This window comes from Moschus berezovskii, chromosome 25 (assembly GCF_049115385.1).
Source record: "Moschus berezovskii isolate FMDL1 chromosome 25, NW_MosBer_1.0, whole genome shotgun sequence".
NCBI lineage: Eukaryota > Metazoa > Chordata > Mammalia > Artiodactyla > Moschidae > Moschus > Moschus berezovskii.
Window position 1 is genome coordinate 49,438,885 of NC_142484.1, and position 13,659 is coordinate 49,452,543.

The following is a 13,659-nucleotide window of genomic DNA, read 5'->3' on the forward strand; positions in this document are numbered from 1 at the left end:
GGCTTATTTTACTTATTATTTGAAGGAGTGTGTATAATCTCTTCTTATTGTTTCCTATTATAAAATGCCCCACAAGGTAGAATTAATCATGGAGACTCACGGAGAGGGGCCTTTAGTTTGGTGTAGCACTGTCATGGTGACCTGATGGTTCAAAACTCAGGTCTCCCACTTCCTTGCTGGGTCTTCTCTGAGCCCTTCTTTTCTCAACAATGAAGTGAAGATAAGACATTTAAAAATATGAACAAAGTGGTTAGAAGTTGCTGTTAATACTATCATTTTGTCACCACTTTTATTATAATTGCAAAGAGAAAGATGATTGCCACACCAATGTCTGACGGGATTGCCTAGGATGATACCAAGGACGAGGTGACTGGTGATTGGGGGACAAGCAGCTTTGGAAATTCTAGAGAAGATTTGAGTAACTATCTTGGCCCATTCAAAGTTAGAGAATGGTAGAACTAGAAATTCTGGGCAACTCTGTAAATTTCATTGAGCACCTTGGGGTAGAGCTTATGCCTAGATTTAAAGAATTGGGTGTGTTATATTTTGTTCAAAGAAACAGCAAAGCTGGGCAAAGTAGATAAAATAGATAAGACATACTTTTCGAAGCAATTATTTAAATGAAATATGTCAACTAATAAGGGAAATCACATTGAGGAATGAAGTCATTAAACCCATACTCCAATGACTAATGAAACACCCAGGAGGAAAAAAATTATTTTAAAACGTTTTAGAATATTCTTTACACATTACTTTTATTGACATTTTGACAGCTGTACTAAATAAAAAGACGTATTTCAGGCAAAGTCCTTTTATCAGGAGATGTGAGGCAGTTCTATTCTGAATGCATGTCTCCTTTTAAGGTTAGCTACTGAATTTTAATAACTTCACCCACTTCTGCACATTGGCTACTGTTATGTTGAGCTCCCTGTCTGCTGTGGTCCAGACCAGACTGCACCTCTGCCACCAGGAATTTATTCCCACAAGCCAGGGCTTTTCCTCAAGGGCTGAGTACATAGCACCGAGAGTTGCAGCCTTTTCTTTGTCGCTTCTTTCTTTTAGTTAAAAATAGAGAAGCCCGTTTAACCAAATGTGAGGGCTATATTTACAGCATGCTTTGGACAGAGAACACAGGCCGTGTCATATGCCCTTCTACTTCATTGAGACACATCATTGGACATTGACCTTCATTTAAATCTTTGGCACGTCCTTCCAAGTTAAAGTCAACTGATTTTCATGACAGACCTGTTTTGTATCCGTTATCCAAAGCACTTGCAAATGTCCTAGGGTGGACTCTTTACTGATGGGCGTGTGGAGAGCTGGCGGAACCTTGTCCTGTCCGTAGAGCAGGCTGTGCAGCAGCAGCAGGGGGAGTGGAGGCCCAGCTGGGTTTGCGCGTTTCAGGCCCCATAGTCCGTTCCAGGTGCTGAGTCCACGTCTGCAGGACAGATCTGCAAAGTATGGTTGTAACTAATACAACCATCAGCTTGGGTTGTATTAGTTATGTCCAGGTCTCCGTTTAGTGTTGAATCGCCGTTTCACAGCATCTTCTTCATGGAATCAAAAGCTTGAAAGGATGGGTCAGGCTCTTCCTGCATGTTCCCTGTAGACCCTTACTAGGTAGGCATTACACAGGTAAGAGAGAAGAGTGACTAGCAACTGGCCAGAGGCCACTTGGACTGCAATAAATGCCTTTTATTTTAAAGGCAGGCCTGTAGAAAAAGCTGCTAAATTTTGATTTCAAACCAGTATTTTGATCCCGTGTTTGAATTGAGCCTGCAAAATACGTTAAATACTACTTATTTCTGTTATTGTCCAATTCGTTGATCCTTTCACTGTTTCTAATTTGAAAAGCCCTTGGATTTGAGACTATGCTTTCTTCTTTTAGTAAACTATGACTACATAAAGCATATATCTTTGGTAGTTTGTAGAATACTAAGAGGACGTCCCAGAGTCATTTAAGTTAGTTGTCACAGTAGCTAAAAATAAGTACCATTTGTGCCCTAGTACTCTGTCTTAGAGTCAGTAGGTGTATGGAGAGGATCATTCACTGTTCGTGCAGTTTAGGTTTGCGTGCTGCAACTAGAGAAAGCCTGTGTGCGGTAATGAAGACCCAGCGCAACCAAAACTAAAAATAAATAAGTTTTAAAAAAGATTTACATGCTAGAGTGTTGTTGATGTTATAATATCAAGCATTTTATTTTTTTCTCTGCTATATCTGCTTTTACCATTAGGATGCAAGAAAATGGACCTTTTTTGCCATTGCTTTTTTTTTTCCATGTCAGAGGCAACTTTGTACCTTAAGGATACATTCTTTTCCTCTATAATATAGTTTTTGGAAATACTGAATAAGATTAATTAGTACTTACTAGATATATTCATAATAACTGTCTGTAAATGACAAAGGGCAGCATATTTATAGTAATCCTGTAGTGAATATTTGTAATTTGTAGTGAATAAACTATCCTTATCCAAGCTATTCTTTGACTTACTATTTTTGAGTTCTTCTATGTCAGAGTTGCCTGAAGTATATATATTTCACTTTCTTCTCTTAGTAGAGAATGTTAGTACATTATCAAATAACATTTCAAGCCATTTTTACTAGCAAATATATATTGGTTATATAACATTTAAAGAATGCTTTTATCTAATTGATAAATTTCATGATTTAGAAGCATTTGGTAAATGGAATTTTAGTCTGAATGAATAAATTCTAAAATACTATAGTGTTTCTCCAGATGCTTTTCCAACAACACTTCACTTGATTTACTCATAACAACTTGGCCTATTGGAAAACATTAATAACAAAAAATAGACTCCAAAATGAAAGGCTCTTTAGATGACAAGGTGGTAGTCATGTTGGTCTGGTTGTACTTTTAAATACTGCCATCTACTATAAGTATTTTATCACAAAATGGATAAAAGCCAATGGATTTTTAAACATTCTGTTGTGATTGAGAGTTATGCTTTATACTTTCTTTGAGAGAAATGTTAAAATGATATAGCGCACATCCATTAAACAAGGATTCACTTTATAAAGTATTTCTAGTTTAGAGTTCCAACTTCACATTCAATTATTTTACTTAGGAAGATTTATTGTACTTCAGTCTTGTAGAAGTGCAGCTATGTTTATGATTTCAAAATAACTTTTTTAGGATTTTAGCTTTCATAATAATTAAATAAAAAGTGGTAAGTAGTAGTGTGTGGTTCTAAGAAATGTGGTGGTTCCAAATTAATGCCACATCCTCCTGGAAAACATTGAGAGCCACAAAGAGAATATGGGGAGGGAGAAACCATAAACTAACAGTTAAGAAGTAAAGAAACCAGTAGACCAGAAACTCGAAACTTAATTACAAAGAGCATGAGTTAAATTATATATACACACACACCCCACACACAGAAAGTTCAGTAAGAGACAAACACGCAGGAAAAAGAAAAGCAAAGGAAAGTAAAGTTAGAAATAGAAGGGTGACAAAGATTAGTGAGAAAACTGATAGCTTTTGAAGATAAGGAAAGGAACACCAACACATACACAATCAGAGTCCTCAGAGCTGGCGCTGTGGTTGCAGCCGTCCTTGGCTGCGGCAGTGGTGGAGCTGTCACAGCTTCGTGCCAGCAAACTTAGCTGTTATCTCTGGTGGCAGCTCCAACCCTTCACAAACCATTCACTGAACCACTTAAGGACAATTCAGAGAAAGACTATGCCTCAGTTTTTGCAAACCTTCTGTTGATACCTTTTGGTAAGATAAAGATGAGATCAAAAAAGTGCTGGATCAAAACTTGCAGAAAACTTGTCAATAGCTTGGCATAAAATCCTGCTGATAATACTGGTGCAGATTTTTTTTTTTTGACTTTTCATTTTGAAATAGCTTAGAAAAGCTGTACAAGAAAGTAGAATTACCATAAACCCTTTACTCTGTTTCTTCTAATGTTAACAGATTACATACCACAATACAACTGTTAAGGCCAGGAAATTAACATCGATAAAATGCTGCGAACTCATCTGTAGACCTCATTTTGATTTCACCAGTTTTTTTCCACTGTTACCCTTTTTCTGATCCAGGAACCAATTCAATTTCCCACTTGAATTTAGTTGTCAAGTCTACTAGTCTTCCCCAGTCTTGACAGTTATTTTTTTTTGTCTTTATTTACCTTGACATCTTTGAAGTGTCAGTAATTTTGTAGAATTTCCTTCAGTGTAGACTTGTGTGATGCTTTCTTATGATTAGGTTGAAGTTAAGCATCTTTAACAAGAATTCCACAGTTGATGCTTTGCACTTCTCAGTACATCACATTACGGCTTATGACTGCTGAAGTTAACTTTGATCACTTGGTTAAGGTGGTGTCTGTCAGGTGTCTCCACAGTAAAGGTACTGTTTTTTCCTTTATAATTAATGAGTTTTTAATAGAGGTATTTCCTGTTGTTATACAGTTAGTGCTAAAAAAAAATAGTGTAAAGTGTTAGTTGCTCAGTCGTGTCTGACTCTGCAAACCCACGGACTGTAGCCTGCCAGGTTTCTCCATCCATCAGATTTTCCAAGCAGGAATACTGGAGTGAGTTGCCATTTCCTTCTCCAGGGAATTTTCTGACCCAGGGATCCAACCCAAGTCTCCTGCATTGCAGGCAAATTCTTTGTCATCTGAGCCTTTGCCCATTAATTTTAGGATCCTTCATTGACTTTTCCTGCAACGGTTATTACTGTGGTGTTTACTTAATAATGGTTTTTTCCCCATGGTTTCTTCCATTTTTATTAATTGGAATTCTACTGTAAGAAATAGTTACCTCTTCTCTTTGATTTAACCATTTTTTTATACCATACCAGCCCAGATTTTGTGCTTTGTAGAATGAGCTGTATGGCAGAATAATGAAAATGCATTCTTTACCCAAAACTTCATAGCAAAAATCAAAAGTTTTTTATGTAAGAAACCCTGTTGATAAGTCAAAGTCTGAGGACCATCACTCAGTGTTTTGGTTTCTTTCTTTGTTTTCTTTTTAGCTCAGAACAAAACGTGACAGATGCTTCCGCAAGCAATAGGCTCGTAGTGCCTACTTGCATCAGTTAATTTTAATGTATTGAAAGTATCTGCAGTGAGTATTTATGTAGGTATTAGATATTTACATAAGGAAAATTTGTATTTTCAATTTTCTAGGTGCCGGCGCGATCCTCATTCCTCGTTTAGACATTGTGATCTCCTTCGTGGGAGCTGTGAGCAGCAGCATGCTGGCCCTGATCCTGCCGCCCCTGGTTGAAATTCTCACGTTCTCTAAGGAAAACTACAGTATATGGATGGTCCTGAAGAACATTTCCATCGTGTTCACTGGAGTTGTTGGTTTCTTATTAGGGACATATGTAACTGTTGAAGAAATTATTTATCCTTCTCCCAAAGCTATCACTAGCACTCCACACGGTCCCTCTTTAAATTTGAATTCGACATGCTTTACATCGGGTTTGAAATAGTAGGAGCAGAGGTATGAGTCTCCAGTTTGGAAATGATTTAAGAACCACTAGGACACGTTGGCAGTACTGATAAGCTACAGCATATTTCTTGGTTTTAAGTATTAGCAGCAATTTCAAAAATTTTAGTTTTGAAAATTGAAAAAATTAAAATGTTAAACAATTAAAGAAATACTCTATTACTTGTCTTTCAGTCAGAAATGATTCAACCAAGATTCAGTCTTTTACCTCCATGCTATTCTTTTGTCACCTGGTTGAGGAGAGAACAGGGTTTCAGCATTGAGCGAATTAAAGAAGAAGGTATAGGTAACTAAAATCTACCACCCTAATGAATTTCAAAGTATACTTCATGTTAGTATAGAAATATCTCAATTGTGTTTTTATTAGAGAGCCAGATACTTATGTTTACCCTTTGGAAGTTTAGAAAACCCTCATTAGCCATGAGGTAAGCATCAGAAAATCCCCCAAACAGAACTGTTTTTAGCTGATCTTCATAATGAAAATCAAGAGGACCTGTGCAAGAGTCTGACTTGGCGTTTCAACCAGATTTGAAAGAGACTTTAAAAAGTTGTGGAGTACAAATTCCCTTGTTTTTTTTTTACCTGTGGAAATAGATACCCAGGATGGTTAAAGTTAACTTGATTGAGACCACTCAGCTTGAGATTGAGAGAACCTGATCTTTGGATTCCTGGTCCAGGATTTTTTATCTTTCACATCACATCCTAGAAAAAGAAATTATGTTCAGTTCAACTTTAGTGTTAAGTCAGTTTAATATGATGTTTGCCAAGTGCATGTGACCTGAGCAAACAGCTCTGAAAAGCCTGCAGCACAGCCGTGGGGCAGAAGCAGCACTTTAATGAACCAGTAGAGACACCTTGCTGGTCAGCTTCTGGCAGGTGGATGGTGCCCAGCTGTCCTGTGTGTGGCTTTAGCTGTCCTTACTGTTTCTTCCTTTCTAGGTTTGTAGGTACCATCTTTCCTAATGACAAAAAAACAGGTACCTGGCATGATGCAGGACCTGTGCCCTCTTTCTGGCCTCATGGCCTTCCTCATCAGAGCCTTCTATTGCTCCACATGGGCAAAATAACAGAATCAAGCCTAGGGAAAATTGAGACAATAATAAACTGTTAAATCCTGAGAGCTCCAGGCTTCTTCCAGAGAAGTACATTCTATTCTATTCCTCCATGTTTTTTAAGCCCAGTTATTAACCAAAACAAAGAATCTCAGTGAGCATGGAAGATGAAAATCGTTAAATTTAAAATTGAGAATCTTGATTTAAAAAAAGATTTAAAACTCACTGAATTTTTTAGTCGGGTTGGTGAAAGATATCACCAAGATCGCTGCAGTGTATATATTCTCTATTTTTGTATGTAAATGTCAGTTCAAGTATTTTTTGCTTACATCATAGAGTCGAGCATAATCCTAAAGGTATATCAGAAACTTTGTTTTGGTACAAATTCATCAGCATCAAAACTTTTAAAAAAAACATTTGCATCAAGAATCACCAATAATTTTTATGACACTTTTATGTCAGATCTGTTATGTTGAACCTTTAGTCATGCTGGGAAAATGTGGAAGAAATTGTAGGAAAAGTAATTGCCATTGAAGCTAATGTTATATAATCTTGAATATAAGAGTAAATTAGGTATTTTTTTTAAGATATGTAACTTGGGGCGGGAGGAGAAGGGGACGACGGAGAATGAGATGGCTGGATGGCATCACCGACTCTGTGGACATGAGTTTGAGTGTACTCCGGGAGTTGGTGATGGACAGGGAGGCCTGGCGTGCTGTGATTCATGGGGTCGCGGAGAGTCGGACACGACTGAGCGACTGAACTGAACTGAACTGAACTTGGTATAAAGTGACTTGAAAACTATTATTTAATACAAAGCACTATTAGATTTTTTGTCAGCTGTCTCATAATATTTCTAGTCTGTGTGAAATTTTATTTTTGTAGTTTTGCCTTTGTTTATTTTCTTTATGAAATTTATCAACTTTCGTGAAATATCAAATGGTTGATCATAGCAGTGTATAAATTTTAATTTCAGTGAACAAATGTTGAGTATATTTTCAGAGTCAAGTTGAAATGAGGAAAGAAAGAGGGGGAGAATAGTTTTATTTCTTTACAAGAAACACTCTGTAGATGTAAATGCACTCTATATAAGGAGTTTTGATGATTTATTTCATTTGCAAAAAAAAAAAATCAGGCAATATTTTTCCTCTGAAAATTATTTTTAATGAGTCATAACATTTTCTGAATGTTATTAGAGAAGATACTTTGATCAAACCAGCTATTGATTTTATTTGGGGACCTGAAAAAATGAGAGTGATCGCACCTGGCAGATTTTTTATCCAGTATCTTTGGTCCATTGCATTCTGGCTAAAATGACTTCAGCATTTCATCTGCCACCACAGTAAAACACCTTTGGAAAGCCAACCAGGTGTCTTATGACCTCTACTACTGGAATGGGGAAGAGAAAGGAAAACTTGATTCACCTCTGAAAACCTCAGAGCTAAGGCAGTCACCTCTGTTCCTTTTCAGCCAAAAGGGTTTCTCCAGTTTCAGAGTCAGCTTATCAAAACACTGGCTCTCAGATCTTTCTTTCTTTTTTATCAAAGGATCTGCTTTTCCCCGAATGGCATGGTTTCTCCACAAGTGAAGAAACAAGACCTACTTTTTCTTAAAGACCAATTTGTATAGTGTTACCAAATGAAAAACATACTATGTTAGCAAATGCCACGTTATGTTTTAATCCTGTCCTCTGGATTCTCTGTTGAAATGATTTCTGCCTCTTGTCTGTGTGATGCACTTGACATTTTTCTAAGTGTTTTATGCAATATGCATGTGCTAATGTGGCCTAATTTCATTATTTTTGTAGTAGTTGTAGAAAAGCTCCCTACTGTAAAGTGCTATACAGATATTAATTGGGATATTAATTGAAGTTCTACATCAGTGACATGTCCAGCTGTGGACATGCTTTACTGTAGCTTACCTGTGACATCTCCTCTGGGACTGACATGCCAGAGAGGTCAGAACAGCAGCTGAGAAGTGCATTTGTTTGCTAATAATATGTAGCCCCTCATTTCTTCATTTGAAATGGAGAAGATACATAACAGAGCTAATAGAAGTAGTAAATAAAATTATTTAACTGATACCAGTGGCTCAGTGAATATTTTCTGTTGAGAAAGTAACTTGGTAAAAACAAAAATGAGTATTTTAATCTTTTTGCCTCAGTTAGCTCCCCTTCATAAAACAATTTGAGAGACTTTGATCTAAAAGGTATAACAAGATACTTCCTAACATTAAACAGCTGACTGTAATAACTAACACTTCGGCAGTATGGTTAACCATAATCTTATTTATGCCACTGGTGCTCTCTAGGCTAAACACCATTCTCAAAGTTATTGGTTCTGACCTAGGAGATAAGAAAACATGCTTTAGAAATGTTATTTATTGCCCTATGATAAAATGAAATGACAAATCACTCTCATTCTTAAAATTATATATCAAGGTTACCTAGTTCTGATGTATCCACATATATACATTCCAGTAGTCTGTGTTATATATTTATATAAATTCGCCATTTAAATTGGATCCAGACAGATGTGTGTTGAAAGAGCACCCTGAAAATGATTCCTTTAGAGTTTTCATGATAACAAATAGGAAAACACATGCTTGTACCGTGAATAAATTAAGCTGTGGAGTTTTGTTTCTTGAAATGATGTTGTTTGAGTGAAAACTACATATCAGTGCACTTGAGTCAATTATATTTCTTTTAACTTATTTTTCTTTATAATATGAAAAAATGTCTTAAGAAGTACTGTAACTTCTGAATTTTCAATAAAATATTATTTTGCTTGCAAATGCCTTTTAAAAATATATTTGTCTTTTAGAAGGTTAATTGACACAAATGTCATAAACTGCAAAGGGCACTAGTATATTCTACGGTAACATTTTAATCAGTCTTTGAGGTTAATTCCTTGTCGTGTGCCCTTCTACACTGGAAGCTGCTGGTATGCACCACTGAGATATAAGATCCGAAGCTGACTGAAAATGAAAGGTCATACTCAAGACAGTGACCTGAACTTCCTGCAGAGTAAACGCTGGGAGGCCAGTCTGCCAGTGTCGCAGCCATGCCATCATTTACCGTTCTCTTAGGGTCAAGACTGTACAGTAACACTAATACATTTTGCTTGCAGTATGCCAACCCCAAATCAAAGACCATAAAGGTATTTATACCTTGACAGCAATAATTCTGCTCTTGTGAACTTAAGAAAAGGGCATACCATAGTTCATCAGAAGAGAAAGACTCTATACCTAAAGGTACATTGACAGTCTTATGTGTAATAGTGAACAGCTGAAAACAACCTAAATATTCAACACTAAGGAAATCATAAATTGTGATATTTTAGCCTACAGTACAATTGTGATATTTTAGCCTAGAGGTTACATTATTCAACTAATGTACTGAAGATTAGTAATTTGGTAAAGAATAAATACAAAGAGTTAATTTTTTAACTGCAGCTCTATAAAAATAGGCTTTTGGACCAAGACAGGAAGAGAAGCAGGAAGTAAACCATGGTGCCGAGAGAAAGAGATGGGTTTTATGTTTTATGGCTTTTAAGTGAGTAGTTAAAAGAAGGCAGTGAGAGAAATAGGGTTTTGAGAGAGGAACAGGGAGTTTATAAAGCTTTAGTAGTAGTACATGCTTTTGTTTAAAAAAAATGGAATATAAAGACAAAAAACAAAAATTACAGGGTGTGGATAGGAGTGGGTACATAAGAGGGATGTAAATTCAATGAAAAGCCCTATGGAATACTTGTTGGAGGGAAAAAAAATGACCACTTTGTAAAATTAACTTTGGGGTTTTTTGTTAAATATAAAAAGTTTAGTGTTCTTAACAGATAAGCACATTCTCTCAAAGTTTTACAAACAGACTGATGGAGCTCACATTTCAAGGAGTCCACAGACCCAAGGGGAAATAATTCTTGGAAGAGGTACATCCGTTTTTGAAGAATGGGTTTGGTTCAAAGTTTCCCCATGGAGGTGGATTTGTTTGAAATGGTAGGGAGGTCTTTGGTCGTCACCGTTTCCTGAAGCTGTGAAGTACAGGATGACATGGTAGGAGACGATACAATGCTTCTCAAATGAGACCTGACATAATCTTGCCAAGGAATTTGGGAGTAACTTCCCCATCCTCTGTCCTGGATCTAGATCTGGCCTATAGGACGAGGACTGGACTCTGACCCTCCAAGCAGCACTGTGTGGAGAGGAAAGGTGTGCTGGGTGTGGGTCAAGGCTGAGCAGGTCTTGAGTGGAACAAGAAAGTGCTGGAAAAAATGGGTAGTGCAGAAGCAAGCAACTTCAGATCACGGGCCTATGGGGGCGTACATACTTCTGTAGCTTCAGTAGCTCATCACACTCCACTAGGGCACAGAGTAGGTGCTCAAAACACTGAGCTTATGACTCCCCTGCCGTAAATCTTTTCTCCTTCCCTAACCTCAGCTGTGTGAAGACCAAGGCCTCCCTCCCTGTCTCAGCCTCCAGGTTCCAGCAGCACCAGTTGCACCAGCAACACACCACACACCAGCTGGTTTTCATCGGCATGCCCATCATGTCTTCATGCTGAAATACTTTCTACTTCCTCCTCTACTGTTTCCTGGCCAAGCCCTGGTTATTCTTAAGATTCAACTTAGGCATGTCTTCTACCAGGAAGCCTTCCCGTTTATCCTTTCCTCCACCCAGAACGAGCTGTACACTCTTTCTTTCACACTAGAAAAGGATCTTAGGTTTACTATCCCACTTTACACACTGGGGTAATTCAGTTTCTGGGTCTGTCTCTCCATTAAATTGGAAGTTCTATAAGCATACCATATGTGTGTGTGTGTGTGTGTGTGTGTGTATGAGTATGTAGGCAATTTTGTCAACTGTGTTCAATACTAGAAGCCTATCAGGCACATTGGAGAGGGTCAAAAAATATTTGTTGAATAAATGGTAAGGAAAATCATTCATTTAACAGAATAAAAAGGGAAAACCCATAGTAGAGTTCTGGGGTTTAATAAAATCTTTGAGTGCAGGGGCCAAGTCATATTTTTGCAGTGACTCTTCCAGCCTTGTGCGTATTTATTGGACGACTGTGGCCAACTCTTTTTCACTTTGTATGTGAGCTCAGCAGGTGTCTTACAGAACATCCGCTGAATGAATCAAGCCTTAAACACATATTCAGGAACTTCTGGTAATGGATGTAAAGTCCTTAAGAAGGAAAAGACTGAAAACTCTCCTTTGCAAACTTTTATGTCTTCATGCTTTATATAAGCCGATTGTTTTGTAGGAAAAAAATCAGAGGTTATACTTTCTATTTATCATGCAAAAATATATATATGACCTAGAACGAAAATGTCCATTTCTGCCTAAAAAGAAATATGTGTCTATAATATCTAGTCCTGATATCTGAGGGTATTTTCCTGAACTTTTGATGCTCAAGGGATCCCTGTTGGTAAGAGTCACACATTTAGATGTTTAGAATCTTTTCGCTGAGGTGAATAGTCTCTGGCTGTTCTGAGAAGCTCTGTCTGTGCTCTGTGTCAGTCGCACTTGACTCTTTGCGATCTCATGAATTGTAGCCCACCGGGCTCCTCTGTTCACAGAATTTTTCAGGCAAGAATACTGGAGAGGATTGCCACTTCCTACTCTAGAGGAACTTCCCGACTCAGGGATCGAACTCACATCTCTTGCATCTCCTGCATTGGCAGGTGGATTCTTTACCACTAGCAGCCCCTGGGAAGTCCTTTCTGAGAAGCTACCTCTTGTCAAAGTGCATCACTCTATACAACACGGATGGACCTCAGTGCAGGGCAAGAACGAGAACCTGTCCGTGTGGGAAAAGTGACTGCCAAGATGATTATTGTGTCAGAAAAGCTAGAAATGAAAGTGAAATTAAGAAGAATAGAAATGATATCTGGAAATTGGAATTGGTTTAACTGAAAATTCGCTTGCTCCAGTACACTGTGTTTAACGAGGCTTTGCCCAATGTATTATTAGCACATAAAGCAGAATGCTCTGTGCAATGAGCGACCATAGTCATACCTTTCAGTATAAAACATACGAATTTAGACACTGGAAAAATACAAGAGACAGCAAATTACACTCCTCTTGGAAAAAAAATGGATCTGGGTCATCTTTTTACTGTTTACTGGTAACTCTGGCCACCCAATATTAATGACCAGTCAAAATCTATATCAAAAAACACTGCTGGAAAATAGCATGGAGGTTTCTCCACAAAAACTAAAAACTGAACTACCATTATGACCCAGCAATTCCACTCCTGGATCTATATCTGAAAAAAATGAAAACACTAATTCAAAAAGACACATTATTTACAATGCTGCTATGAACCTAAGTGTCCATCAACAGATGAATGGAAAAGACATGGGGTATATATATATGCAATGGAATACTGTTCAGCCTTAAAAAAGAAGTAAATCCTGCCACTTGCAGCAATTGGATACCAAACTAGTGGTTCCCAGTCGGGAGAGGGAAGGGATCGGAGCAATATAGGGACAGGGGAGTAAGGGGTACAAACTATTAGGTATAAAATATGCTACAAAGGCATAGTGTACAACATGGGGGAATATAGCCAATATTTTGTAATCAACTGTGAATGGAGTATAAGCTTTAAAAATGGTGAATCACTATATTGTATACCTTTAATGTATACAATATTGTACATCAACTATACCTCAATAAAAATTACAAATTTAAAAAATTTACGAAAAGACCACTGCTGGAAATGGCATAGTATCAGTGGTAGAAGTTGCTCATCAAACAGTGTGCCTCAGCATTTCTCTGTTCAGCCACTCCAGTGGAGGATGTGCATGGAGGAAGTACTTGGTGACTTAGTGATACTGTAATACAGGAAGTCCAAACCACAGCAGAAGAGATGTTTTAATTTAAAGTTTATTTTGGAACCATTATGCAGACTGGTGATATGTTATGCTCAATTCTGACAAGGGCCCAGATTCTTACAAGAAGAGAATACTGGTCCCTAAATGCAAACCCATGCACTGCTTGGTTTTCAGGGGTTAATTAACAATCTGTGGTGACAGAGCCTCCTGATTGCAATTTTATGTTCAAGGAAATAGTGAAAATTATCACTACCATCAAATTGCAGCTATTGACTATCCACTTTTTGAGCACATTCTG

The 13,659-nt window shown here is 37.5% G+C and overlaps 1 protein-coding gene across 2 annotated transcripts in view; it reads left to right on the forward strand.

Moving 5' to 3' along the window:
* LOC148773930 (neutral amino acid uniporter 4-like) overlaps positions 1 to 9,321 on the forward strand; it is a 32,758-nt gene extending 23,437 nt beyond the window's left edge. For both annotated transcript variants that reach the window (XM_088832183.1, XM_088832184.1), the window contains one exon: positions 5,152 to 9,321. In XM_088832183.1, the coding sequence (XP_088688309.1) occupies positions 5,152 to 5,459 (308 nt within the window). In that variant the 3' untranslated portion in view covers positions 5,460 to 9,321. The remainder of the gene's footprint in view (positions 1 to 5,151) is intronic.
* Positions 9,322 to 13,659: the final 4,338 nt, after the last annotated feature.